The sequence below is a fragment of the Adiantum capillus-veneris genome, chromosome 12 (assembly GCF_014529385.1).
Source record: "Adiantum capillus-veneris isolate H3 chromosome 12, ASM1452938v2, whole genome shotgun sequence".
Classification (NCBI taxonomy): domain Eukaryota; kingdom Viridiplantae; phylum Streptophyta; class Polypodiopsida; order Polypodiales; family Pteridaceae; genus Adiantum; species Adiantum capillus-veneris.
In genome coordinates this window covers 116,855,400-116,880,458 of record NC_140942.1, presented here as the reverse complement: position 1 = coordinate 116,880,458, position 25,059 = coordinate 116,855,400, and the positions used below count along the sequence as shown (strand labels likewise).

General features: G+C 42.2%; 1 protein-coding gene across 5 annotated transcripts in view; it reads right to left on the bottom strand.

Moving 5' to 3' along the window:
- Positions 1 to 19,264, bottom strand: part of LOC147446381 (pachytene checkpoint-like protein) — a 96,656-nt gene extending 77,392 nt beyond the window's left edge. The window contains exons 1-6 of one of the 5 annotated variants that reach the window (XM_086525620.1): positions 19,069 to 19,264; positions 18,901 to 18,964; positions 17,421 to 17,530; positions 17,243 to 17,325; positions 525 to 628; positions 307 to 411 (exon numbers count right to left, since the gene is read on the bottom strand). In XM_086525620.1, coding sequence (XP_086381746.1) covers positions 307 to 411; positions 525 to 628; positions 17,243 to 17,325; positions 17,421 to 17,530; positions 18,901 to 18,964; positions 19,069 to 19,210 — 608 coding nt within the window. In that variant the 5' untranslated portion in view covers positions 19,211 to 19,264. Of the gene's footprint in view, positions 1 to 306; positions 412 to 524; positions 629 to 14,881; positions 15,744 to 16,339; positions 16,478 to 17,242; positions 17,326 to 17,420; positions 17,531 to 18,900; positions 18,965 to 19,068 lie in introns of those variants that run through there. The other 4 variants (XM_086525617.1, XM_086525616.1, XM_086525619.1 and 1 more) reach the window with 4 other exon arrangements.
- Positions 19,265 to 25,059: the final 5,795 nt, after the last annotated feature.

Sequence of the window (25,059 nt, the reverse complement as noted above, 5' to 3'; positions counted from 1 at the left end):
ACAGGTAATTTCTATGCGTCAAAACACCAGCATCATGCACTTACCCAACAAGAACTGATACAGAATAAACCTGTACATAATTAAAAATTAATGTGGAATACAGAAAAGCCCCAACGGGGAAATAGGATAAACCTTAATAAATATAAAGAGATTTCCATCATACAAGACACAAAAATGAAAACTCGGTGCTCGTATTATTTGAGAAGTAAAAGTTTGCCTGAGTGGATTTCTGGTGATAAGTTTTTACTGAGTGTTACGAGTGTGCAGATCTTTTACTAGATGAACCATGTGGTAGGGAATAAATACCTATTCCAGGTTATCAGATGTGGATTTACAGACGTTTCAGTAAACAGCAGAGCCACCTCTGCATATCGTATCAACCGCCGTTTCAAGCTCGTGTCAAAGACTAAACTGCAAATCAACATACAAGCAAGCCATAAAGCTCTAATTACAAATTGCATTGAGAGGAGGCAATCAGAGACTGTCACAACAATGAAGTTGTTAGTACATTGACGTAAACATACCTTTCCCAGAGACCATCGAATTCTTTGGCAGGCAGAATCCAATCTTGGAAATTGGCAATTCCTTCTGTATCATCTAGCTCCTCACCAGGTCCTTCATCGTTCAGCTGTTTTGATGGTCACGGAGACTTATGGATGCAGATTGCAGGTATGACAATTGATGCAGGTATCATTTTGTAACGATATTTAGTCGCATCTTGCAAGAGTTTTTCAACATTCAGGGTAGATATAAGAATACACAAACAACTGCCATTGTTCCATTCAAGTGTTGACATTCAAAGCAAGTTTCACAAACTCTTCATTGTGTATACATTAGGGGGGCAGGCAGCAGAACCTGTGCCAAGAGAGAAAATAAAGAAAGAAAGATCTTTTTAGGTCTATCAAAGGCCAAAGTCGGCCCACGAGACAAATCAAATATACATGTGTGTCCTCCATCTATTGAGAAAGGACAAAAGTACAAAATAACAAAATGTGGTTCTCTGGTAAGGGGGGGCGGGATGATGCATGGGAGGCTAGGATACAAGATACATGGTGTATGAGGGGTGGGAGGTGGAGTTCTATCTCCAAGGGGTATGGGTGCACATCTATATGCTCGAGGACGTACAATCATGAAGTGCATCAAGCTGGCTAGCTCCATCCTATGTCGACCTGGTACATGGATGGGTGTTGTTAAGAACTACGCCAGCATTAGAGCAAATCTCTCCTGGGCTGCTTGGTGGTAGTAAGACTCGATCTCCTGTATTTGAATGCGATGGAGTCTCGAAGCTACGTATCCCCAAGCTCAAGGGCGTCTCAGAAAGTCTCAGCCTTTTGTAAGGTGACCTATCTCTATGTCCATGTCATGAGTGGAGTATGGGTGAGGACCTCTGAAAGAAGTCTGTAAGTTGTGACTATCTGCCACCCTCTGATGCCGCTACAAGTGCAAGTATCTTTCCACTAGAAAACAGCCAAATTCGTGTTGGTCTCTGGGCTCCATGATCTGTCGTAGGGTGGGTTGTCTTGTGAAAAGAGCCTTATATCTACAGACAAAATGCAAAGCTAATAGAACCTCTCAGCTCAGGGGGTATAAGCAGCTCTTTCTGCAGTTTTGCAAGCCCCTCTCCTAGCGTTTTTGAGGGGCTGACCTCAGCTTTTGGTGGAAGTGGTGGACGGCATGTGGACAGATCCTCAGCAATTGATCCTTCACTTAGGGCAATGGGCAACAATGCATCTTTTGTAACAAACTTGGACACTCCAAGTCGAGAATCTACCGCGACACCACAAATAATCACTTCAAAACAATTCACAGGTCACAATTGATTCGACACTGGCCCGGCGGAGTTCCGTGCCTAGAGATATTGGCCCCAAAGACTGGCGCCCCTTTCGGTATTTCTTTTTGTATTAATCAGCATGGACCACCAAGTGCGAGCATTTCCCTAGAAGTAAGAAGCAGCCCTCCGAATCTTGGAGTGCTCTACTAAGTAACGCCCTCCAGAGAAAGCTATGTCAAACTGCTGTATGGAAGCCAAAGCCTTCGAAGCATCTCGATATCCAGAAAACGTGTCAAATTTAATTGATTGTCCACCTTCTTTAAACTCTCGGACTTTCTTAGCTTCACTTTTTGCCTTTTTTGTCTTCTTCGCTTGAGTCAGATGAGCTAGAAGAACTGTCAGAAGAAGAAAAAGAAGAACTTGATACTCCTTCAAATCGAACACACTTCTTCTGCTTTCTTGCCGATTCAAAAGTAGACTGACGACCCAAGTAACCCGGGAAGTCAACGCCTTTCTTTTGCTTTTGGTCGTGCTTTTTAGCTTTGCTTTGCGCGTCAAAAAGCTGAGCAATTCGTGCATCAACCACCTCTTCTAATTCTTGCTCTGTGTAGGAGATTTCTTGAGAGCCGGCTTGAGGGGTGGTTCGATGGTCTACCGCCACTGTGAGTGCACCTCATCGAAAGAGGTCTTGCTCATATATTTTGCAAATTTTGGGTCCTTCGCAAAATTAAGCATCATCTTTGTTGCATCGCCGATCAATTGTCGACGCTCTATCTCTTCGAGCTTTGCCTGAGTAGGCCGAGGCGGGCCGTACTCCTCGCGTGAATCTTCGTTGTGATCTCTTCTTGCATCCCGGATGCAGAGGAAGTCGACCGATCTCTACCTGAAGCCATAAGTGCTGTGGGAAAAAAAGTGATCGGATTTCCCGCTAGAAGAGAAATCGGCCGTGCTCTGATACCACTGTAACAGACTTGGACATTCCAAGTCAAGAATCTACCACGACACCACAGATAATCACTTCAAATCACAATTCACAATTGATTCGACACTGGCCTGACGAAGTTCCGTGCCTAGAGATATTGGCCCCAAAGACTAGCGCCCCTTTTTGTATTTCTTTTTGTGTTAATCTGCAACTCAAAGTACAAGCGAGTAGCCGAGACTCACTCTCAAACTCTACGTCCAGATGCTCTGAGAAGTGAGAGCCCAAACTACTTATTTAAAGAGTTTACAAGGGATGCTAAAAGCAGAGCCCAAAAGCTGAAAATCGAAAGCTTTTAGAATAAAGCAAAAGCCCTCAGTCTCTCACAAGCGCTCTCTCTCTCAGTCTCTCACAAGCGCTCTCTCTCTCTCTCTCTCTCTCTCTCTCTCTCTCTCTCTCTCTCTCTCTCTCTCTCTCTCTCTCTCTCTCTCTCTCTCTCTCTCTTTCTCTCTCTTTCCAATTTGCGTGGAATAAAGGAAACAATCCCCAAAATCTACCGTAAGACTTCCCGCCAAAAACTCCGCAAAAAACGGGTGTTCGTACAGCCTGCCACGTGTCAACTTTCCGCAATTGGCGCCGCAATTTCCGGGGCTGCCGTACAGCCAGCGACGTCAACATTTTAAATCATTTCCGCATGTCCGTCGCGGGGAGGATGTGTGTGTACCGGGCAGCCACATCACCGGTTTGTGACATCATCTCCTTCCAGTTTCTCACCAAGGCAGCCCACTTGTCGGTGATCATAAGTGCAAAGTCAGAGTCTTTCTTTCTTGATGCCAAAAGGAGGATCAGTGTTCAAGCTACTGCCCATGTGAGGACCGAATCAATCTCATGTGTGGGAGCAAATGGCGGTAGTAGTAGGAATTGTGTGTACCTTGGGTCTATCCATCAAGGGCATGTCAGTTCTATGCTGGACCACCCATGGTCACTTGGATGAGCAATCTGTTGTAACCTTTCCCAATCTCTCTCTCTCTCATTCTCGGATGTCCCATCTCTTTCTACCTCAATGATCTCTCTTCTCCACAGTTTTCTTGTATATATATGTGGTGTTGCAGGCTTTCTAAGGATCTTACCAAAGTTGAGCTGGATCAGAGTTGAGGTATCGACCGGATCGGAGGCCGAGTCATGTCTTCATTGCATCTTCCGCTACCTATTCTGACAACGTGGTCTTTCGATGAACCCCGCCTCTAGCATGGTCAATAAATGCTCACTGTACTACAGCATCTTTAAGGAAAGAGGCTACCTAGGTGCGATCCATGTCTCTCTAATGTACAGCTGCCATAGATCGTGTCCAAGTACTATGTTTCCTCTCATTGTGTGTGAGTTGGATGAAGGGTGAGTCTGAGTCATAATCAGTGTTCGGGAAAAATGTGTCTCAACTTAATATCGTGCCGTTTTCAATTTCAAAGATGCCGGTTGAGGGGAAGGGCAAAGGAGAAATTCAACCCCAAAATAGACAAATTAGTGTAAAATCCTAAAACACAAACCTATTTTTCTAAAATTTCCTCTTGGGAAATTCAAGGAAAGGAATTTTGTATGTTAGGTAAAATGATGTTTCCCGAATAGTGGTCATAATGGAAGGGTGGTAATCTATCATATGTCATAGATCCTGTCCACGTACTATGTTTCCTCTCGTTGTGTGAGAGATGGATGAAGGGTGAAATCTGTCTAGGGGTCTCGAAGACCTTGCATGTGAATCCAACTTCTTCTCGTCAGCAAACTGGGTGAGGGCATAACTGTTGGATGTAGCGTTGACAGATGCCGACATAGTCGCAAAAGTGGAAGTGGCCGTAGCCGCAGAAGACATAGTGGCCCCCTTCTGGGACTATTGTTGTTGTCCCTTTTGCTTCGAAGTCGACATGTCACGTGCTCAGAGAGAAGTCCCAAAGGTAGATCGATAGGATCGCAAGAGGTCGCTGAAGGTACCGTTCCCAAGGCTGTAGCAATCCAAGATAACCGCACGGACAACCGCCAGATGCTATCCTAACGAGCAAGGGATGGTTCAACCGCACAAGAGGTACAAATTCAGCGTGCTGTCTACCCAAAAAACGCTGCAAAGGGTGCTGAAAACGCTTCTGTAATAGAGATTTTTAGTGTGCTTGTACGCCACCGATCGGTGCGGGAGCGTCGCAGAGTGTCAGAGGAGAGGGTTTTCGCACTTTTCAGCCGTCGAGAGGCTAAAAACAGAGAAAAAAAGCAAGTAATAAGTACCAAAAATGGTGCCAATTGGCTGTAGATACGTATCCAAGTTGTAGATCTGCAAGTTCCAAGCAGTGCAGAAGACTCCTAGGTGTTCCTTGGCCACTCCCGTTGATGCACAAGATCAGCGTTTTGTGAAAAACGTCGCAAATCACCAAAAACGCAAGCAAAACACAGAAAAACACAACAAGATCTGCAAAACGCAAATCTGTCCAAAAACGCTAGGGTTTGCAAAAGCAAGCAGATGTTGGTGTCAGTTTTGGTGCGATTCTGCTACAGGAGGGAAGCGCTAGGGAGAAGGATGTAGATCGAGGCTACAGATGCAAAAACGTTGTTGTTCTTGCAGAAAACGCTAGGGCTCAAAAACACTGATCAGTGTTTTTGATATCCGCCGCGATGGAAACCGGCAGAAGTACTAGCGCTAGCCTTAGGAGGAGAAATCGATACAGACTCTCCGTTGTTGGCGACTGATACCATGTGAGAGTGAGCACTGGAAAGAGTGTGAGCCACGCGCGCCAAAAACGCTGAAGAGAGAGAGAGAGAGAGAGAGAGAGAGAGCGTAAGTGATCTACAAATGATGCTCACAATACACAATTTGTATGACTACAAGACCCTAAGCATTCTATTTATAGAATCTTAGGTTGAGGGGGGGCAAAAATGTGTAACTGGTGCAAAAAACATAAAAGCCCAAAAAAGGCTAAAAATATGTACACCCAACCAGGCTCAAAAATGATCGGCCTGACACGTGCTAAAAGTGTCCGTCCATGCAATCTACATGATGTGCGATAAGTGAACCCGAGACAATCACTACCTGTACAAAATGGCCAACCAACGGTGATGTAACTCTAATATCTCTCTCTCTCGAGTTCAGTTGTTTGCACTTTTCTCGCGTGTTGTTGTAGATCACTCACTTGGAGTGTCCAAGCTTATTACAATGGTATTAGAGCTCAGCTGATTCTTCTTCTACGAAGGATCCGATCTCTTTTCCTGCAACACATGGATTCATGCAATGAATTCAATGAAGGGGATACTTTTCCACTAACTACCCAACTTTGAGAAGAAGTCAATCCCAATCCTATTGGCGGAGCAGCGAAAACAAAGGGAGATTCCAACGAGAGCCAACCTCCTTCCAAGGAATCTGGGGAAAACCATGGCCAATTTCCGTCAAGAGGTCTCAACAATGGGATGGAGTACCGGCATCAACTACACATTGATACGTGCCAAAAGGATAATCAAGTACTCAAAGAACCCAAAGAACGCAAAGTGTTTGAAAGTGTTCACTCACGATTCACCTCTCAAGTCGGCAATGAAGCAAAAAACAAAGCACAAATTGTACTCGCAAGAAGAGATTGATGACGCTCTTGAGCAAAAGGTCAACAAACGAAGATTACAACGCAATCTCAAAAGAAGAGCCATTCAAGGATTACACAGGCTACCATGGGACTTTTCACTCGAAATGCCATACTTTAACAAGTGCATGAATTACTGCCAACAATTTTGTCTCATAAACTTATAAGTTCTTTTCAACCTTCAAGAGAATTCGGCTGTCATATGCCACTACTCGACCAATTTGCATTAAACTGCACCAAGATTGTGCCCACATGCATCATATTTAACCACAAAAGGTTTCGATAGATCTGGCAAAATGATTACCTGATCTGAAGTCAACTTTCTCTTTCAAGTGTTTGAAAGCTACAATTTCTTTAGTTGTCCACTAGAAAGTAAATCCCTTCCCTTGTAGGGCATGGAGGGGGAAAGCAATCTCAACAAAATTTAGGATGAACCTTTTGTAGTAAGAGCATAAGCCTAAAAAGCTTTGAATGTCGTTTATGAGCTTCAAATTTCGCCATGACTTGATTGCTTCCATTTTAGCGATCCATACGTACCCCATCCTTTGAAACAATGTGCACAAGAAAGGAAATGTCTTCCAAAAAGAATTCACTTTTTATCTAATTAGTTCTCTTCGTTTAGCCATCAATTTGTCGATGAATATCAATATCAAAAGTCGATTGGGTTCCTATGGCTGAGAAAATAGCTTTCCAAAATTTTGAAGTGAACTTTGCATCACAATCCAAAATTATGTAATGAAGTAAACCATGATACATAAAAACACCTTTCATGAAAACTTGAGCTATGTATTAAGCTATAAATGTTGACTTGAAGGGAAATAACTGAGTCATTTTTAAAGCATATCAACCACCACAAAAATACAGGAAGTCTTATGATGAAATCCATGAATATGTAGTCCCATTTCATTTGAGGTGCATCAATTGGATGAAGCTTATCAAAATATTGAGCTCGCTCGGCTTTAATGTGTTGACATGTTAAGCGCTTTGTTGCATAATTGATGATGAAATCCATGAATATGTAGTCCTATTTCATTTGAGGTGCATCAATTGGATGAAGCTTATCAGAATATTGAGCTCGCTCGGCTTTAATGTGTTGACATGTTCAGCGCTTTGTTACATAACCTAACAGATCGCGCTTTAATCCTGAAATATGAATGAAGTATGCTTCTTGTAGTATCTAAAGCTTGATTCTTTCATCATTAGGGATACAAAGACGATTGTTGAAGTAGAATGAACTAGGTTGAATCAACAAAAGCCCATTGACCTAACTCGTTTCTCATGATCTCCTTCTGTTGAGCTACACTAACCATGTACAGTGGCCTGTTTGGTGGATTGGAACCTGGCACAAGATCTATACTATGATCCTCAAGTCTCTCAAGAGGTAACTCCCTTGGCAAAAAGTCCGAAAAAACATCACTGAAATCACTTAGATAAGTTGTCCTATCTCCATCTAAAGTAGACATATTAGATAAAACTTCATGTACTTCTTTTGCAAAGATTAAGTACGCAAAAAGATGATTCTTAATTACAGATGAAATAGCAGAAGCAGAAACAACTGGGACAAAGTCGTCTTCATGCTTTATATAAAGGACATGAGTCTTTCCTCTATGTACAAGGGTAATCTTTTTATTGTAAGTATCCACCATAGCATGCAACCTGTAACACCATACTCATATCACTTGTTTTACCTGTCATATCTACATTTTTGGCATATGGCTGTGAAAAACCACCTAAACCAAAGTGTATTCCAACCATTCGAAAATGACCATAAGCACCCTGAAAACCTGGTTGGATACCTATGTTCCCATTGAAACACTAAACCACCTCCGAAATAGCCTAAATATGAAGTAGATAATGGAAGGGTCTGACGTATAGCCTGTTCTTTACTCCCTTGACCATTCACAAGCGGATCTTGTCCAGGTATGGGAGTCAAATTAGGCTAATATAGGTTTCTCCACTCCTAATCAGATTCTGAAACTTAGACCTATGATTGAGGAGGATAGACACCATGGCAGGAGGATCTACTATTGTAAGGTGCAGCAGAATGAATGATGAACTTTGCTCAAGATGAGTGCTCCAAATTGTGCTCAAGGTTCCTTGTTCTTAGGGAAGGGAGAGCCTTCCGTGCTTTAATGGGAGAGTCAAGTGATCACAAACAAGTGAATAGACATTGTGCATGAAGGTGCTGAGATTGAGAGATAGAGAGAGAAGAGAATACGAGACCGAGAAGTTGTAAAACCCTCCCCCGAAGGCCCCCCCTCTCGATGGCGAGAGTGGTCTACTATTGATTGCACAACCGGTACAAGACTCTAATGCACTTGAGGACTATGATGCAATGTGCAACTAGGATGAGGTCGACGACGACGACTTGACTCTATATTCTCCTGAAAATCGTTGTTGTACTACTGTACAAAAACGCTAAGTGTAGCTGAATTCTGCTGCTTCAAAAACGTTGAATAGGCTGCTGTAAAAACGTTGGCTGAGATTGTATTTGCTGATGCAAAAAATGCCGCAGGAATCACCAAGTGCAGGGCTGAATGCTCTTGTGGAAAACGCTGCTGGAATCGCCCAAGGCAAGGCTGAAATCGCTGATGCTTGTTGGAGAGAAAACGTCAGCTTTGGTGGAGAGGTCTTGCTTGAGAGAGAGAGAGAGAGGGGAAACTTGTTGCACTTGTGCCTGTGTTCTCCTTGCTCTTCTGCCAATTAGCCTAATCTTAGGTTTGCTTATATATAACTTAAAATAATAAGTTAAAAATGTCAAAAATAGGAAAAATAGGTTTTTATGCACTAGAAACTGCTCCCGATGGATTCTGATGGTAATGTTGATGATCATGTTGTGTGCAACCAGAGGATATGCATCTACTCTAAGTACCTGGGCATGCACGATTTGCGAACAGACTCACAAAAGTGTCAGAACACTTCCTAAGCTAGACTGACTTGACTGACTGAACCCTTGTCATGCTGTAGCTTGTCCACGGACACATAGGGTTGGATGTGTCATGTGACATCCCCTCCTTTTTAAAGTGAGGTACTGATACCGAGTTGCATGGCTTCCTTGTAGTCTGCCAACAACTTTGGGTAATCTTTGAAAAACTCTTCGTCGACCCACACTGCTTCGTGGGTCCCTCGATCCTTGAACTTCAAAAAGTATTGTCTCACTTGCTTCTTCGAACCATGTCGAAACCGATGCAACAACACTTGCTCCGACTCCATGACTTCAGCTTTATCTATGATCTTCGATTCTTATTCTTCCGAAATGTCCTTTGGAGGCGTTCCCTCAAACACTTTCAACCAAGAAACATGGAAAACGTTGTGCATTGACCATGAGTTACGCAATTGCAATTTCATTGAAACCTCATTCATCTTTTTAATGACTAGAAATGGATTATACATTCGAAAAGACAACTTTGGACACTTCTTTCCAACTTGCTTAAGACATTGCTTCATGATTCGTAAATACACCCAATCCCCTTCCTTGATCGAAACATCCTAACGATGCTTATTAGCCTGCCGTGAATAAGATTCATGAGCCTTGCTTAGCCGAAGCTTCACACTCTCAGAAATCTCATCCAATGATTGGCTTTCAGAATTAGCATCAGGCATTTGACTGACCGAGCGAGTCAAAAGTGACTGGAACAGACGGCCAAAAGCTGCCTCATACGGAGTTCGACCAATGTAGAAGAAAAAGAGTCATTCAAAATAGCCTGAACCAATGGGAGATAGAGCTCCCACTGAGACTGCTGATCATACACATATGACTTTAAAACATCAAAAGCCGATTGATTGTAAATCTCTGTCTGACCATCTGACTATGGATGAAAAGCCGATGAAAAATTCAACTTAGTGCCAAAATTTTCAAAGAGTGCACGCCAAAAATTAAACTTGAACTTTACATCCCTATCTGAAACAATTGATTTTGGCAAACCACGGAGAGGGTACCAATGCTTAATGAACAACCGTGCTACATCTTGTGCAATGACTGTGGCTTTACAAGGAATCAACGTGCAAAACTTGCTGAAACGATCAACAATTGTTAAACATTGAGTGTTCCTTAAATGCAAACTTGGTGGAAGGTTAGTCACAAAATCCATGGAAATATCTTGAAAAGATCCATTGGGAATAGGCAACGGAAGCAAGAGACCTTGCTGCTTACCCCGAGGAGCTTTTACCTTTTGACATATAGTGCACTGAGTGACATAACGAAACACATCCTATCGCATTTTAGGCCAATAAAAGAATCTTTCTATTTTTTCCGAAGTGTTCATTCCTCTATGCCCACCCGTGAGAGAATCATGTGCATCATGCAATATGGTTGGCCTGAGAGAGGGCAACACACATAAACGTTGACGAAAATACAACCATCACGAATGAGATAGTTGCTTGGCCCTTGGGAAGCAAGGGCCTCAACCAATGCTTACCAAACTCGGAATCCGCATACTAATTCTTCATGCTGTCGAAAGACACACCCTAAATAGAAAATGTGAACCTTGACTCAAGAGCCAAAATCTGTCCTTGCGACTCAACGCATCTGCAACAAGGTTAGCTTTTCCATACTTAATCAAACCTCCAAATTGCTCAAAAAATTGTGACCACCGTGCTCCAATGTGAACTAGGCATAGACTGGAGCCACTTGAGGACTTGATAATCTGTACGAACTGTAAACTCTCTATCGTACTGAAAATGCTTCCAATGCTTAAGAGAGTGAATGACAGACAAAAGTTCTTTATCATAAACTGAATAATTCTTTTCTACACTATTGAGCTTCCAGCTAAGGAAAGCTACAGGACGACCATGCAGCTGAAGCACAGCGGCTATGGCAACATTGCTCGCATCCGTCCATACCTCAAAGAGGTCATACCCAAACCGACAGTTTAAGAATGCAGTTACACATGTACTCTTTAATAGAAGCAATTACTGTATCCTTGACAAACTGACAAGAAATACTCACTTCTATAGCACTAACCAAACTTTTGGACATTCCATAAGAGCAATTGCCAAACTGACAATCTGTACAGCTCTAACATTCATGTAACATGCACTTCATTTGAGCTCACTGTAAGTAACATGTACATCATTTCTTTCAAAAGCCATTGTCACACTGACAATCCATATAGCTCTAAATCTCAAGGGGTCAAGGTAGGTTGCAAACCAAGGTTTTAAGTTCCCATACTTTTAGTGACTCTGCAAGTTCACTTTTTTTCCATCCACTTGACATCAAGAGGTGAATAGCTTTTGAACTTTACCAAACAGCACCTTGCAACCTTGCCTTTTCTTTTCTTTCTTTATGTGCCAAAATCTGTCCCTGGACCAAGATCTAGTCAAGTTCCTCGACTTCCGACTGATCTTCAACTAACATATCTTCTAGCACATCACCCATATAGGGTCTGAGAAGACTCACGTAAAAAGTATTGTGAATCTTCCAACTCTCAGGCAATTTCAGCCTTTATGTAATATCACTGATTTGCATACTGAGCATCGAAAACAATCTTTCTCTGCTCTTCATCTTGATCTTTGGAGATTAACCTGTGATCTACCCTTATGTTGTCACTTTTATTGGGCTGAGAATTCTCTTTTTGACCCAATTTTGGCAACATAACTATAGTAGAAACCTTCACAACCAAAAATCCACACATCCAAGTGATTATCCACGCATAATAGAGCACTTTTGCAAACCTGTCCTTGAAATTCAGCACATTGAATTCTCTGTTTTTAGCTCCTAAAATGCTCCAGATCACTTGTATTATTGTCCTCTACCTTCCCCGAAGCTCTTGGGACAAATAGGGTCAAAACCCTAAATCTGCAGAAAAATACAGCAAGCTGTATTTTCTTCTTTCGGGCTCTGTTTTGCGTACCAATCGCACCAATTCGTAGCCTTTGATCTTGTGCATCAGTAGGACTACTTGCCCTTTGATTTACACGAGATTTCTCGCAAGAAATCTTGTTGAATCATCCTGTACCTATTTTGAATTAGCCTTTAGCTAATTCGGTACCTATATGAAATCATTCCAAGTGGAAGGAGTCTATCCTTGTAACAACAATGTATTCCACCGCTGAGTTGCATTTTTTTTTCAGAAAAGTGGCAGCTTTCTTGACTTTAAATGCTCCTTCCAACAAATGCTTTGTCAAACTGTTCGAGGAAAGAAAAAACCTTTGTCCTCTCATCAAAGCCATTGAATGTGTATTGAATGTGTCAATGGACTCACTGATCATCTTCTTTGTATGGCTTTAGCTTATCCATTGACTCCAAATTGTCAAAAGAGACAGTTTGCATAATGGGTACACCTGTGAGAGCCATCTGTACTCCTTGGCCAATAACATGTTGATGTCCAAGTGTCATATTCACTAATGGGATTGAAAAACCAGCCATACCCAAGTTGCCTTGTGACACCCCAAACTGACCTTGTGTGCCCTTAAATCCTGGGTGCAAACCAATGTTTGCATACATGGGATTGGGCACCATGCCTTGCATACCCCTAAACATTGTTCCTAACATGCCAAAATTGCCTTGAACTTTATGCGCTATTGATGAAGATTGTATAAACTCCATAAATCTTGGATTCTCCATCAATTGCTTGAACGTGGTCACAGCAGTAACAACCTACAAAGCTTTCTCTGTTTGGCCTGAACTCTCGCCAATTTCATGTGCAGTTGCCTCTGAAGAGGAACCCTCTTCCTCGTTGCCATCCATCCTGTATCCAAAGGAAGACTCGTAGCCTTTCTCACCTGTAAATCCAAAGAAAGACTCGTAGCCTTTCTCACCTGTATCCAAAGAAAGACTCTCATATCCTTTCTCACCTATAAATCCACTCGATCTACTTTTAAACTTTGTGTTTTCAAGGTCATCCCAAACTCTCTCTGTGTCTTTAACCCAAGCTGACCAGGCTCACTTTTTGAGGAAAAAGTGATTTAATCCCGTCGATGGAACCATGTAACCGGCCTGTTAACTTCAAAAAGGACGGTAGACTTTACTTCAAACCTTGATTTAGCTTTCATCCATCATTAGTCGTCTATTCTACCTGTGCTATAATGACACAAGAGAGAGGAATGGAATACAGGCTACTAGATTGCACCTGTATGCGAGTCAGACACCAGATTGGCCCCTAAATAGGTGCCCCTTTCGGTATTTCTTTATTCTTTAAAAGAGGGAATAATCGTTGTGGTTCCCTACAAGCTGCCCCGCACAACCTTGGCTGAATTTCAACTGTTATGGCCCGATTTCGGCAACATAATTGTACTAGGACCCTTCACAGTCAGTATTCCCACGCATTGGATGACTTTCCCGACGCATACGAACACTTTGCAAAACCTGGCGAGAATCTACAGCACGCTGAATTCTTTGTTTCCTGTCCCCTCGCGTCCCCAAACCTCCTAGGGATATTAGGGTCCGTTTAGGGCCGAAACCCTAAACCTACAAAAATACACAACAGGCTGTAATTTCCTGTTTTGGGCTCCGTTTCGCGTGTCGGTCAAATCTATAGCAAGACCTCGAGCTCCCGCACCTGTAGGGCTACTTGCCCTTTGAATCGGACGAAATTTCACACGTGAAACCTCTCCGAATCACCTGTACCTGCGAGGGATTAGCCGCTAGCTAATCCAGTACCTGTGCAAGAGGCTCTTGCCTCGGCAATCGCACATGAACCCACACAACTGTACATTGGTCAATCTGATGAGCCCACTAGAGGGGCATAACCATAAAGAATAGGGGAGAGAGAAAGCAATGAGAGGTGTGCAAGTCATGACATCCTGCACCTCACTGTACATAGAGAGTAAGCCAGCACTCCATTGAAGCTCTCCCACCTGTGACAGCACTCAAAAACGAGCTCACAGCTGAAAATCGCGTTTTTGCCTTCTCTTTAAGTAGTAAACTGGCCTCAGAGCGCCAAGTGTCACTCATTTGTGCATTTTCCCGCTTTAGACCCTCGGATCTAAAAATATCTCACCTGCAGCCTCTGTTGACTTGGCCACAGAGTAACAAAATGATCCCCATGTCAAACTGCACGTAATGACGCCAAGACATTTTGCCGTCCAAAAATAGCAGCCCCTAAAATTTAGGAGTTTCTGCCATTACATTCTTCTAGGTCATCCGACCCTCTTTGTACATTGCAACCACACCTAGAACTGAAATGTAGCCTATGTAGCAAAGGATTCCGCTTTGGCTGGCCAATGACCCCACTTTGGCTAACCATAGTCCTTGTCCAACCTTAGTGCTCTTTAGCCCTCATGCCTGGACTCTCTCTGAACAGTTCCACACTGGCTATGCAATGCAGGACAGTTAGATTTCCAGAGGGGTGTTCCCAAAAGGTAAAACAAACGAAATTCCCCAAAGAAAGAGAAAATAAACAAAAATGGAATTGCCACTGGCTAGTGACACGGTGCTTCTGTCACCGCAACCTTGAGAGCTGCGAAAGCCTCAATGGCTGCTTCGGACAAGTCTACGCGCTGACGGCGAGTCTTGACCCCCTCCAAGACATCAGTCATAAGTACGGCAATGCGTGCAAAATTCTCTATGTACGAACTACATGCTTGACATAAACCAAGAAAAGAGCACACATCATGTGCAATTTTGGGCAAATCCCAATTACGTACCTGTTTCACCTTCGCGAGATCTAGCTTGAGGCCTTCTGCAGAAATGATATAACCCAGATAAGTGACTTCGGTAAGAAAAAATTCAGACGTTTTAGCTACAATGTACAACTCACACTCATCCAAACGGATTAGTACCCTTTCGACATCCTTTTCATGTTGTTCCCACAATGCAAAAAAAATGAGAATATAATCCAAAAAGATAAACACACATACACCAATCATATCGTTGAAACGGCCTACCATGAGACGATTAAATGTACCCACAATCCAAAAGGCATATTAATATACTCCCATTGCCCTCGCTCGGTACTTTTCTGCCCTCGCTCGGTGCGAAAAGCGGTCTTGAAGATGTCACCTTTGAATACCCGTACCTGATGGTGTCCACTCTTGAATCGACCTTGCTGAAAACCTATGCCCCATTGAGACTATCTAAGATATATTCAATGCGAGGCCTCGGAAACTTGTTCTTGACGGTCATCTTGTTCAATGCCCTGTAATCAACACACAAACAAGACGAACCATCCTTCTTGCGAACAAACAAAATAGGAGCAGCAAAAGGACTTACACTAGGACGTATGAATCCTCTGGCCACCAACTCCGTGAGTTGTCGCTCTAACTCTTCCTCCTGTGTCTTGTTCAAACGGTAGGGAGCCTTACTAACATGCTGTTCCCCCTCTTTAAGCTCGATGCGACAGTCCTCCGACCGCTCGGGTGGGAGACGAGGTGGAAGATCATCCTGCAAAAAGAGATGCTTAAACTTGGTAAACAAATCTGAATACTTAGCTGGAGCCTGAATGCTCTGGAAAACTGGAGCAGCATATATGAATGCCACTTGTGCTCCTCGTTGTAATTCACGCTTTACCTGCACATGAGAAATGAGAGGCAAAGAATGCAGACCCTCCTCAACACGAATGATGATGGGGGAGTTAGTCTTTGCATTTAATGTGAGAGTGTTGGCCTCCCAATCAACGAGAGGGTTATGCTCACGAAACCATCTAATGCCCAAAAGCGTATCACATCATGAGAAATTTCCTACGGAAAGCAGCTTACTGAACTATAAACAACACATCAAGGTACTCTTTCGTGATGAGAGAGTCCATACAAGAAGCGAAGCCAGAAACCTCGAGGAGATTTGTGACTAACCTCTAGGCGAGCTCTCTCAACAAGAGAGGCACTAGTCACATCATGCATACTGCTTGGATCAAACAATATAATAAAACGTTGACCCTTTACATGAACATAACACTTCATGAGAGACACATCAATGTGTGTGTCGGAGACATGAGAAGATTCAACTTGGTTCATTAAAGTGCTTGTGGTTGCTTTGAATGCCTTTGGTTCTTTAGGTGGGGCTGTCTTAAGACAAACCTTCTTAATGTGACCTTTGATGTGACATTGATAACACTATAAAAAATGAAAATACTAGTACCTATTCAAAGAAGGCATCAGGAAAAATACCTCCTTGTGATAGTTTCCCTTGCAAGAGCAACTCCACATGGTTGCCCTAGGCAAATACGGAGGGCTGCTCACATTCAAAGGCTTATTTTGAGGAGTTCCATCGCGGTAGGTTCGAGATTCGTTGGTTGCTCATGATTGAGAGGAGTTGTGTTGAGACTTGATCGTCATTTGATTTACCTTTTCCATTGCAACTTTGATAGGCTGCCCAACCGATAGATGGTCACTTATGCATATAAAATGGAAAAAATAAGGAAAACCCCTATAAATTGCCAGAAAACCCTTTCAATTCAGCATTGATTCCGATTGTACCTAAAACATGGGATCCAATCCTCTAGCCACCCTAATGGGTAAGGCAATACATGTCATAAGTGATCGAGAAACTTTCTAGGATCCTCTTGTCATAATCTCAAAGCAGAGTGCCACAAGGTTTTACATGGACCAGAGTAAGGCACATTTGATTGACTCAGACTGCAATTATTTTATGATGGCGCATCAGTGTGAGCTATTGATAGTCTACTAGCCTTAGATAGAAATTTAAGAAGAGGTGGCGCATTATGATTAGGTGTCTCGTGACAAACGTCCAAGTGTTTGAATTTCTTCATAAGCTCTCGTCTTCCCTCTAGGGAAGTTAAATTTAAAGTCTACAGAACAACAGGCACGCTCAAAGCATGAGGGACAGCCATAACCACATGAAGGAAAATCCTGAACTAGGTGGCATCAAGTGACAAGAGAGCATCAACTTCACGATAAATTGTCCAATTTTGTCGTTAAAGACACTCCCAACATTAGCTTTGAAAAATACAGCACAAAGATTTTAAGCCAGGTGATGTGAACTCTCTACAATCAGGAAGCTACGTTAAAAAAAGAATGGTCATGAATTGGAAGATTGAAATTCCCACCGACCTGATAGACAAAAATGTTGAGGGTAACTTGCCAAAATAGAAGAACATTATTGTTTCTTTGCCCATCTGCTAATCCTTCGTTTCCTGTCTCAAGGCATGTCTATTTAGTAAGAGAACAGTTTAGCAAAAACAAAAATGAGCTAAGAAGAATGTTGCAACTCTACAGAGATGCCAAGAACCTGTATCACAAATGCAAATACTTTGAATGTTCGCATGGAGGAAAGGGTCATCTCCCTCTGTCAAAAGAACTGGACCGTCCACATATGTAAGGCTCCTCTTCGCCAGAAATCTGCATGATTAGTGCAATATCAGAGCAAAAGATAGCTTGTCCACGTCCTCTCACTCCTGAGTACGCAAAGCCATTTTTTTAATGAGCTTACAAAGGAAATCAAACGTAACAACTCAAGAGAGAGGAATGCTAAAGTAACTTTTTCTTCTCTCTTAAAATGTAAGCCGGGAAAATGGTACAAATAGTGCAAACGCCAATTGCCACAACTTCAAACATAACTATGTTCTCATCACAAACATAAGCAAGAATTTCAAGGAAATTTTTCATAACCAGAATAAATAGGAAATAGTGAGATTTGTGAGCACAATAGCTATTATAGCAAGAGAATGTGTGAGCCTCATAGCCTAACATTTCTGTGCATTTTCAAATTTAGCAGAAAATTAATAGGATGAGATCATGCATGCACGACAGCTGGTGTGTTTTCTGTTTCTCTGGTGGTACCATGTTCTTTGAGACTTGTCACTTAATGATAACAGCTCTTAAAGAGACAGAATTGGAAAATGCTTTGGACCTTAAAGCACGCACAAGAAAAAATTTCTGGCATAAGAAAAACAGGCTTATTGTCTAATTCAATGACGATAGGTACGTAAGGTTTTTCCACTAAAACCTTATTACCCTTCTGTGCATTGGCTACGAGCCATTGACAAAAGAGAAGGTTTCCATACACCATCGCAGCCACTGCTTTTCGTGACTATGCATGACACACAAAGAAATTTTGTTCGAACAACCTTTGGACCATTTATTTTGAAGCAGTTCAAGAGGATAACATTAAAAATGATATTTTGCCGGCAGACTTTAAGAAAGCCTCGAAACCTCTGCTTACTGGTCCTTCTTGAAGGACATACTTCTTGGAATAAATTTCTCTTAAAAAGGATGAATCATAGTTAAGAAAGATACGTTTTTTTATTGTTCTCAATGGGACAGGGTGCCCCCTAGGTCTACCTGTGCTAACAAGGATGAAAATTCTGAACCCTCAACCCAAGGATAGTTGAATGAGTTCTGATTAGAAAAACAACATGCGCTCTTTCTGAATATCATTTGTGGACCTCAATATTCTTTGGCATACGTTTGTGAATTGGATAAGACAGCAAAGTGTTATAAACATCTCAGTCCTTGTACCAAGGAAAATCTGTGAGTTTAATCTGCCATAGTACAATGTTGAATGCACAATCTGTCAAGACACCTTGTTTGCATGGTATATTTATGTAGGCTTTTGCTTGTGGCCACTTCATTACAAACTTGGGCAAAAGTTCACACAGGATAGACTTTATCATTAGAAAACTTTTGAATATACAAATGTGCATGCATGTGCAGCACGGTAAGCATCAAATCTCCGATGATGAAGTGCATGGCAAGATACTGTTGCTTACCTTTCCACGGCAACTCGGATATCTTCATGGCGTGCTGAGCTGGAGGATTTCAAACACACTTCCACTGTGCTAAAAAGAAAAAAATGTCAAAAGGTACACACACACACACACACACACAAAACAGGTAGAATATCTGAGAGCGCTCTCTCTCTCAAACAAGTAAAATACCCGAGATGGCGACTTTCTGGATGGGATTTGCAGGAGGGAGGAGGAGAGGCTGCCGGGAAGGAGCGTCGGGAAGAGAATGAGTCGATGCTGCAGAAGGGTCGAGTCGGCCTTTTCGAACATCGAGCTCCATGTCACTGGCCATAGCGCATGTTGTAAGTGATGAAGTTCTCTCCCGCCTTTTACAAATTCGCCCGTTGGTCACTCTAAATATACATTTTATACATCTTTCAAAAAATGAAAACTGAAAGTTGTCGCAGGTTTCACGGGTGGGATATCTGCCCTTGGATGAGTGGCCACGTCATTCCGACAAATGCACGTAATTATAACTGTAACTAGTGTGGCCGGCGGCCTTCAGCCTCCTCTCTCTCTTTCTCTCTCCCCCCTTACGTGCGCATTGTCCTCACTGTAGCCGGATAAAAGAAATTACGACACGTGGCACTGGAAAACCAGTCTCCTTAATATATAGTATAGATTGCACAAATGAAATTCAACCCTGACGCACTCCACTGTCTTGGCTAGGCTAGCACTCTCGGTAGCACCACACCGAAGGGTTGAGTTGCAATATGGGGTGCAATCAGAGCTCTAACTCACCAGCAAATCTTTTTTGTGTACCCATTGCACCTCAAGTTGCAAGCCATGTCTACACCATTGATCCCTTCACTCGTGTCCTGTGTAACATATTGACAAGGCTAGCCTAGGTCAATAGGTTCTCTAAAGTGAAACAGGTGGAAATCTTAGATGTCAGAAGGTCAATTGTGACGTCTACAATGTGGAATATGAAGATGTAAGCGTGCCAATCCCACGATACCTTTAAGAAGGGCAGCAGTGCAACAAAAGACAGAAGAGGCACGTAAGTGGGAGAAACTTAGAGGGGCCTTTGGCAACGGCTGAAGGAGGTGTGCTAGGAATGTAGGCATGAAGACAATTTAATAGTGGATGAGGCAAAGTGGAGGAGGGAGGAATGATGGCAATGATGATGCCAACGTTGGCTAGGTGAAGAGAGGTGACCGCAACCATGGTCTGAAGGTGACAAAAAACATGAGAGTTGAAGATAAGGTGTTCAACCGCACGCACACACAGGGGCCCACACCAAAAGGTTGAGAAGGAGCAAAAATTTGCCAAAGCATGAGATGGAAAAAAGTATGTCAATGGCATAGTGTGTTTGTGAACAACATAACCAAAGAGCATTTGCAAACTTATTATATTTTTACGTACTTTTTTTAATGCAAGGCACTAGCCCCCTTGGTCCGTATGCAATTTTCCATCCAAGGGCATCGGCCCCCTACATTGTAGTCTTTTTGACATTTTGATATATCTCAACAAGGTTTATTTCATGAAAAAAAAGGCAAAGTCAAGCTACGTTGAAGAAGGGTAATAAAATGTGGAGATTCATAAAAAATTCGAAGTAAAAGATTTAATGACCGCTTTCCTCTCTCTCTCTCTCTCTCTCTCTCTCTCTCCTTATCTTTTCTTAGACTTCATCTTTCTATTTTCTACACTATTAAATGTTTTCTTTAAAGGCAAAGCGTGTGGGTTGTACTACTAGTTTTCTTTTTTTAGTTAGCCATTAAGCGATAGAAAACGATATAATAAATAGGACTTATTAGCTGAGCTCAAATGAATCCAATTGAGTTTATTCCAAGCCTATTGAATTTAATCCTATTAAAATGAAATTGAGTCCAATTCATTTTGATTGTCCCTATTTGAGTTCAATTGAGGTATACTCGAGTGCAAGGAAGTGCAATTGGTCCATTTTAGTGTAATCCAATTGGGTATTGTTGAGTGCAATTGAATCCAATCAATTGAGGTATACTCGAGTGCAAGGAAGTGCAATTGGTCCATTTTAGTGTAATCCAACTGGGTATTATTGAGTGCAATTGAATCCAATCAAGTGCAGTTGAGTCCAATTTAAGTGCCATTGTGTTGGGTAGTTGACCATGTAGCCTAGGCATTCAGCCCCCATCACTAACTTATGTATGTTGACCTTTAATTCTATAGATATACAATTTATAAGCCACATGAACTAATGTACTATCATGAGGGCTAGCTCTCTCCCTCTCCCTCTCTCTAGCTTGCACCTTTCACTTCCCTTCATTCTGGTATCAAAGCTAATTGGTTGTTATTGTGTACTACTGAGAAGAAGAGGGGTCTCTCTCTCTCTCTCTCTCTCTCTCTCTCTCTCTCTCTCTCTCTCTCTCTCTCTCTCTCTCTCTCTCTCTCTCTCTCTCTCTCTCTCTCTCTCTCTCTCTCTCTCCGCTTCCCTTCGTTATGATATCATAGCCGATTGGTTGTCGATGAGAGAGTTTCATCATCGTGAGTGCTTCGTGCACTGTTTGGAGCTGATCTACAGCCATTCTCAAGTGCTTACGGAGGAGAGAATTCAATTGTAGTGTTATCCTTTGATTGCACACACATTGGAGTGCATTGGGGTGTGCTTACAACAAGATTTGAAGCAGGCCAGTAGGGAAATGGAGAGAGCTTTTGGGGGGAGATTTCGAGGGAGCTTTTTTTAGAAAACATACTTTTTGGCAAATCTTTTGGAAAAGATTTCTTATTGTTCTTTGTGCTGGATTCCTTAATATTAGGCAAAAGGCTCCCTCCTCCATTTGTTGGCTGATGATGCAGGCTAGCTCTCCATAAGTGTGTTGCCATATTACCAAACACCGGTAAAGATTGGTGCTTGGGTGGTCAGAGGTTAGCCAATTATTTAAGGTGGGGATTGGGGGAGAGATGCGCACAACAAGTCAGTAGAGAAAATCACAACTCAACTGTCATGGTGCCCAATTAGAGAGACAAGAGAACCTCTTTGACTGCAAGTTTATAGAGAAGACAGTCTGGAGCACGACACATTCACTTAATCACCAAAACAGACAAGTCCATATATGTTAAAAGCACACAAGTTACGAGTCGTTTGAGAAGAAGTTTTTTTTTTCAAATACTAGAGAATTTATTCGACTCATGAGTGCACTGAGGTAGCGCTATATTTTCCACAATAAAACTTTAATACGATCAAAGTATGCGCATCAAATAAAATGGTATCGATCAAATTAAATGGACGCGACCTTACATAGCACTTTAAAATAACCATTCCACTATTCAAAAGACTGTTAAAAGCAATAGTTCACAAAAATTAGCAATCCACACAATATGCGAGGAGATCTTTGAAATATCTACTTCACGTCAGTGGTGGGAGGACCTAACTCCACAATTTTTGGATGTGGCTCCATCAATGATGTTGCCTATAGTGCACGATCCACCTCCTTTGCAAGTTTTCTATCTCGCTCTTGAATCTCTCTCGGCCGTTGGACTTGCATTTCAAGAATAGAGCGTAGTTTATTGGAGAATTCCTCGTTGCTCGCAAAATAGTGTCATCATTCGGCCCATCTGGCTCCCCAACAAAGCCATTGCTCCACAATCTTCTTTGTATTGTATGACAACGTCGTTCTCATTTGTATATTGGGCAAGCACTTGCCAAAGAAACCAATGCCCTCATTCCATACCACATGCACGTCAAAAGACAGTCAAAGACAAGAAAAAAACTTTATTCAAAGAAAGTGGCGTCTACATGTACATCGCATAGGTGTCCCATCCACCTCTTTGGTCCAATCACTCTCCTCTAGCGAATCGAACTAGGCATCACCCAACGATATGTCAATTGCTTGTAATGTCCAGGTGCGCTCTTTCCTCATTGTGGACACCAGCATTGTCTACATAGTCCTACAATCCTTCATCCATATCGGTGTCTTGCAAACAACCACGTTTACATGGTCTTCACGCCATCCAGTAGCAGCAGTGATATCATGCACCATTCCATAATTATCTGATTGGCAAACGACTACAAACACACCTCTATCATCTATTGTTGACAAGCGCTAAACGGGCAAGCTTTCCAAACTTGCACACCTCCATTCTGTTCCAATCTGGCACATCAAAATCAAACACCCCATACACAGGTGCATTGTTAGGCATAAAAAGAATGGAAGCGTTCATTGCAGAATCCATGACTGACCCATCACGCAATGGACAAAGATATTTCTCCACGACGTTTGGTCTCACAAAGCTTAGCAAGGCTTTCTTCAAATCATCCTTTGTCTTGTCCGAACCAAAATGCACAATCTGAATATGGTTGACATCACTCTCTACAACACCCTCAAACATAACAAGTTAGATTTTGAAACGCAACACAACTCCCATTCAAGTTTGCCACTTACCGATTGACGAGTATGTAACCAAAGGCATGTTTAAGACGTGCAATATTTCTATTTCTAAACTCATTGCGAAGTCTATCACCTCCTTTGCTGACATTCCACTTCTCTTTCTTGATCACCAATAAACGTATAAATTTTAAAGTGATTGAAAAATGTTCACCGTTTGGACATTCATCAACAATACTCACATTTCTCTCTTATACGGGCTACCCCTTGCGAACTTGATGCCTCCCTGGACTACTCCATCTACAAAGCAGTATCGTATAGGGTATTTAAAACTAACTCAAATGATGGGGGGTAGGTATTATGTCATCATGAATGCATCAACTTTGATACCTGAGATGTTGTCTCAAACCCGTCTAATTGAGGCCTTTGGACACTGGACTCTGCTATTGCAGATATGCCTCCACGTGCTCTTTCCTTCACAGCGCCGTTGTGTGCCTTCTCCTAGTTTGGGGGTAGTATCCCTCACCATACTCCAAGAACCAGGGCAAATCCTGGTAGACTCTGCTCCTAAAGTTGCGTGCTAACTGCATTGGGTAAAAAATATGCTCTACTTTCTCAATTTTGAGCATTGCCTGCAACTTTTTGACCCCTTTTACGTTAAACTTGCGCATTCGCAACCATCTAACACAAGCAAGAGTATTGTAAGACGCTAATTTTAATTCTTTGATTCACTGTAGTTGTTTATTGTGCATACCTGCAAAGACAGCTTTTTCCTGCATCCGCTAATTCCTTGCTCACCTCAGACTGTGCAGGTATAGTTGTATACATTCTATTCTTCTTTAATAATGGAAGACCAAAAAATATCGATCCTCAACCACTTTCAAACTCTCTTGTGACAACGAAAACAAGAAATATTTTATACAATTTATCTCCATGACTCGATAGTTTAACAGCGTTGCAATCAAATGCACCCACGAGACTGAGGAATGTCCAAAGTCTTAACATCTCCCGGATTACTAGAGGCCATCGCACGCAAGATGAATGTTTTTTTCTCAAAGGGAAGAGCTGCACATGCCAACTCATACAGCCACTTTGATCGACTGGTCCACTCGATTGCGTGTAGTGTCATGCACACAAGTCCAAAAATGGAGGCATGCACTCTGTTAGCAGCAAGCTAACGCGGACACCATTTTTTGAAGTTCTCCTTGTAAAACATTTATTATTTTGATAAATCGAGAATATTGTAACTCCTATTTTCTCTGGTAAACCTTGTAATTAATGAGCCGGGGCTACAAGCTTCCAGATTGTATCAGCCAGTTAATTCCCAGCTTTGATAGAACTCCAGATTATTAGTTTTGACCCCCCAAAAACCTTGGCTAATGTATAAAAGCCAATTTTGGTAAGTTTTTTATAAGTTTTTGAATAAGAAATACACAGCGTGAGCTAACGGCTCTCACTTCTCTCCTTCTCGTGCTTCCTACTCCCTCTCCGGTTGTCACATTGTGAATGCGTTTGTTGCATTGCAACCGCAGGTAAGAGCTCTACGCATTGACGTAAGCCATTCACAGTATTTCGTAGCTTTTGGCACCGTCGACCCACGGCCTAATTTCATCATAACTAAGAATTTACACTTTTAAATCAAAAACTAAGCATAGACGGGGTATCGGGCATCATTGCTAAGCATTTAGATGCATTCTGGGCCGAAAACGACTATGTCAAAAATCCACTGCTGTTAATAATCGCGATTTTGGAACTTGACCTAAAGTGGGGTTTGAGACCATAGGCATGTGTGCTTAGGTCTTATAAACTTGTGATAGAAGTTTCGTTACGTTTGGAT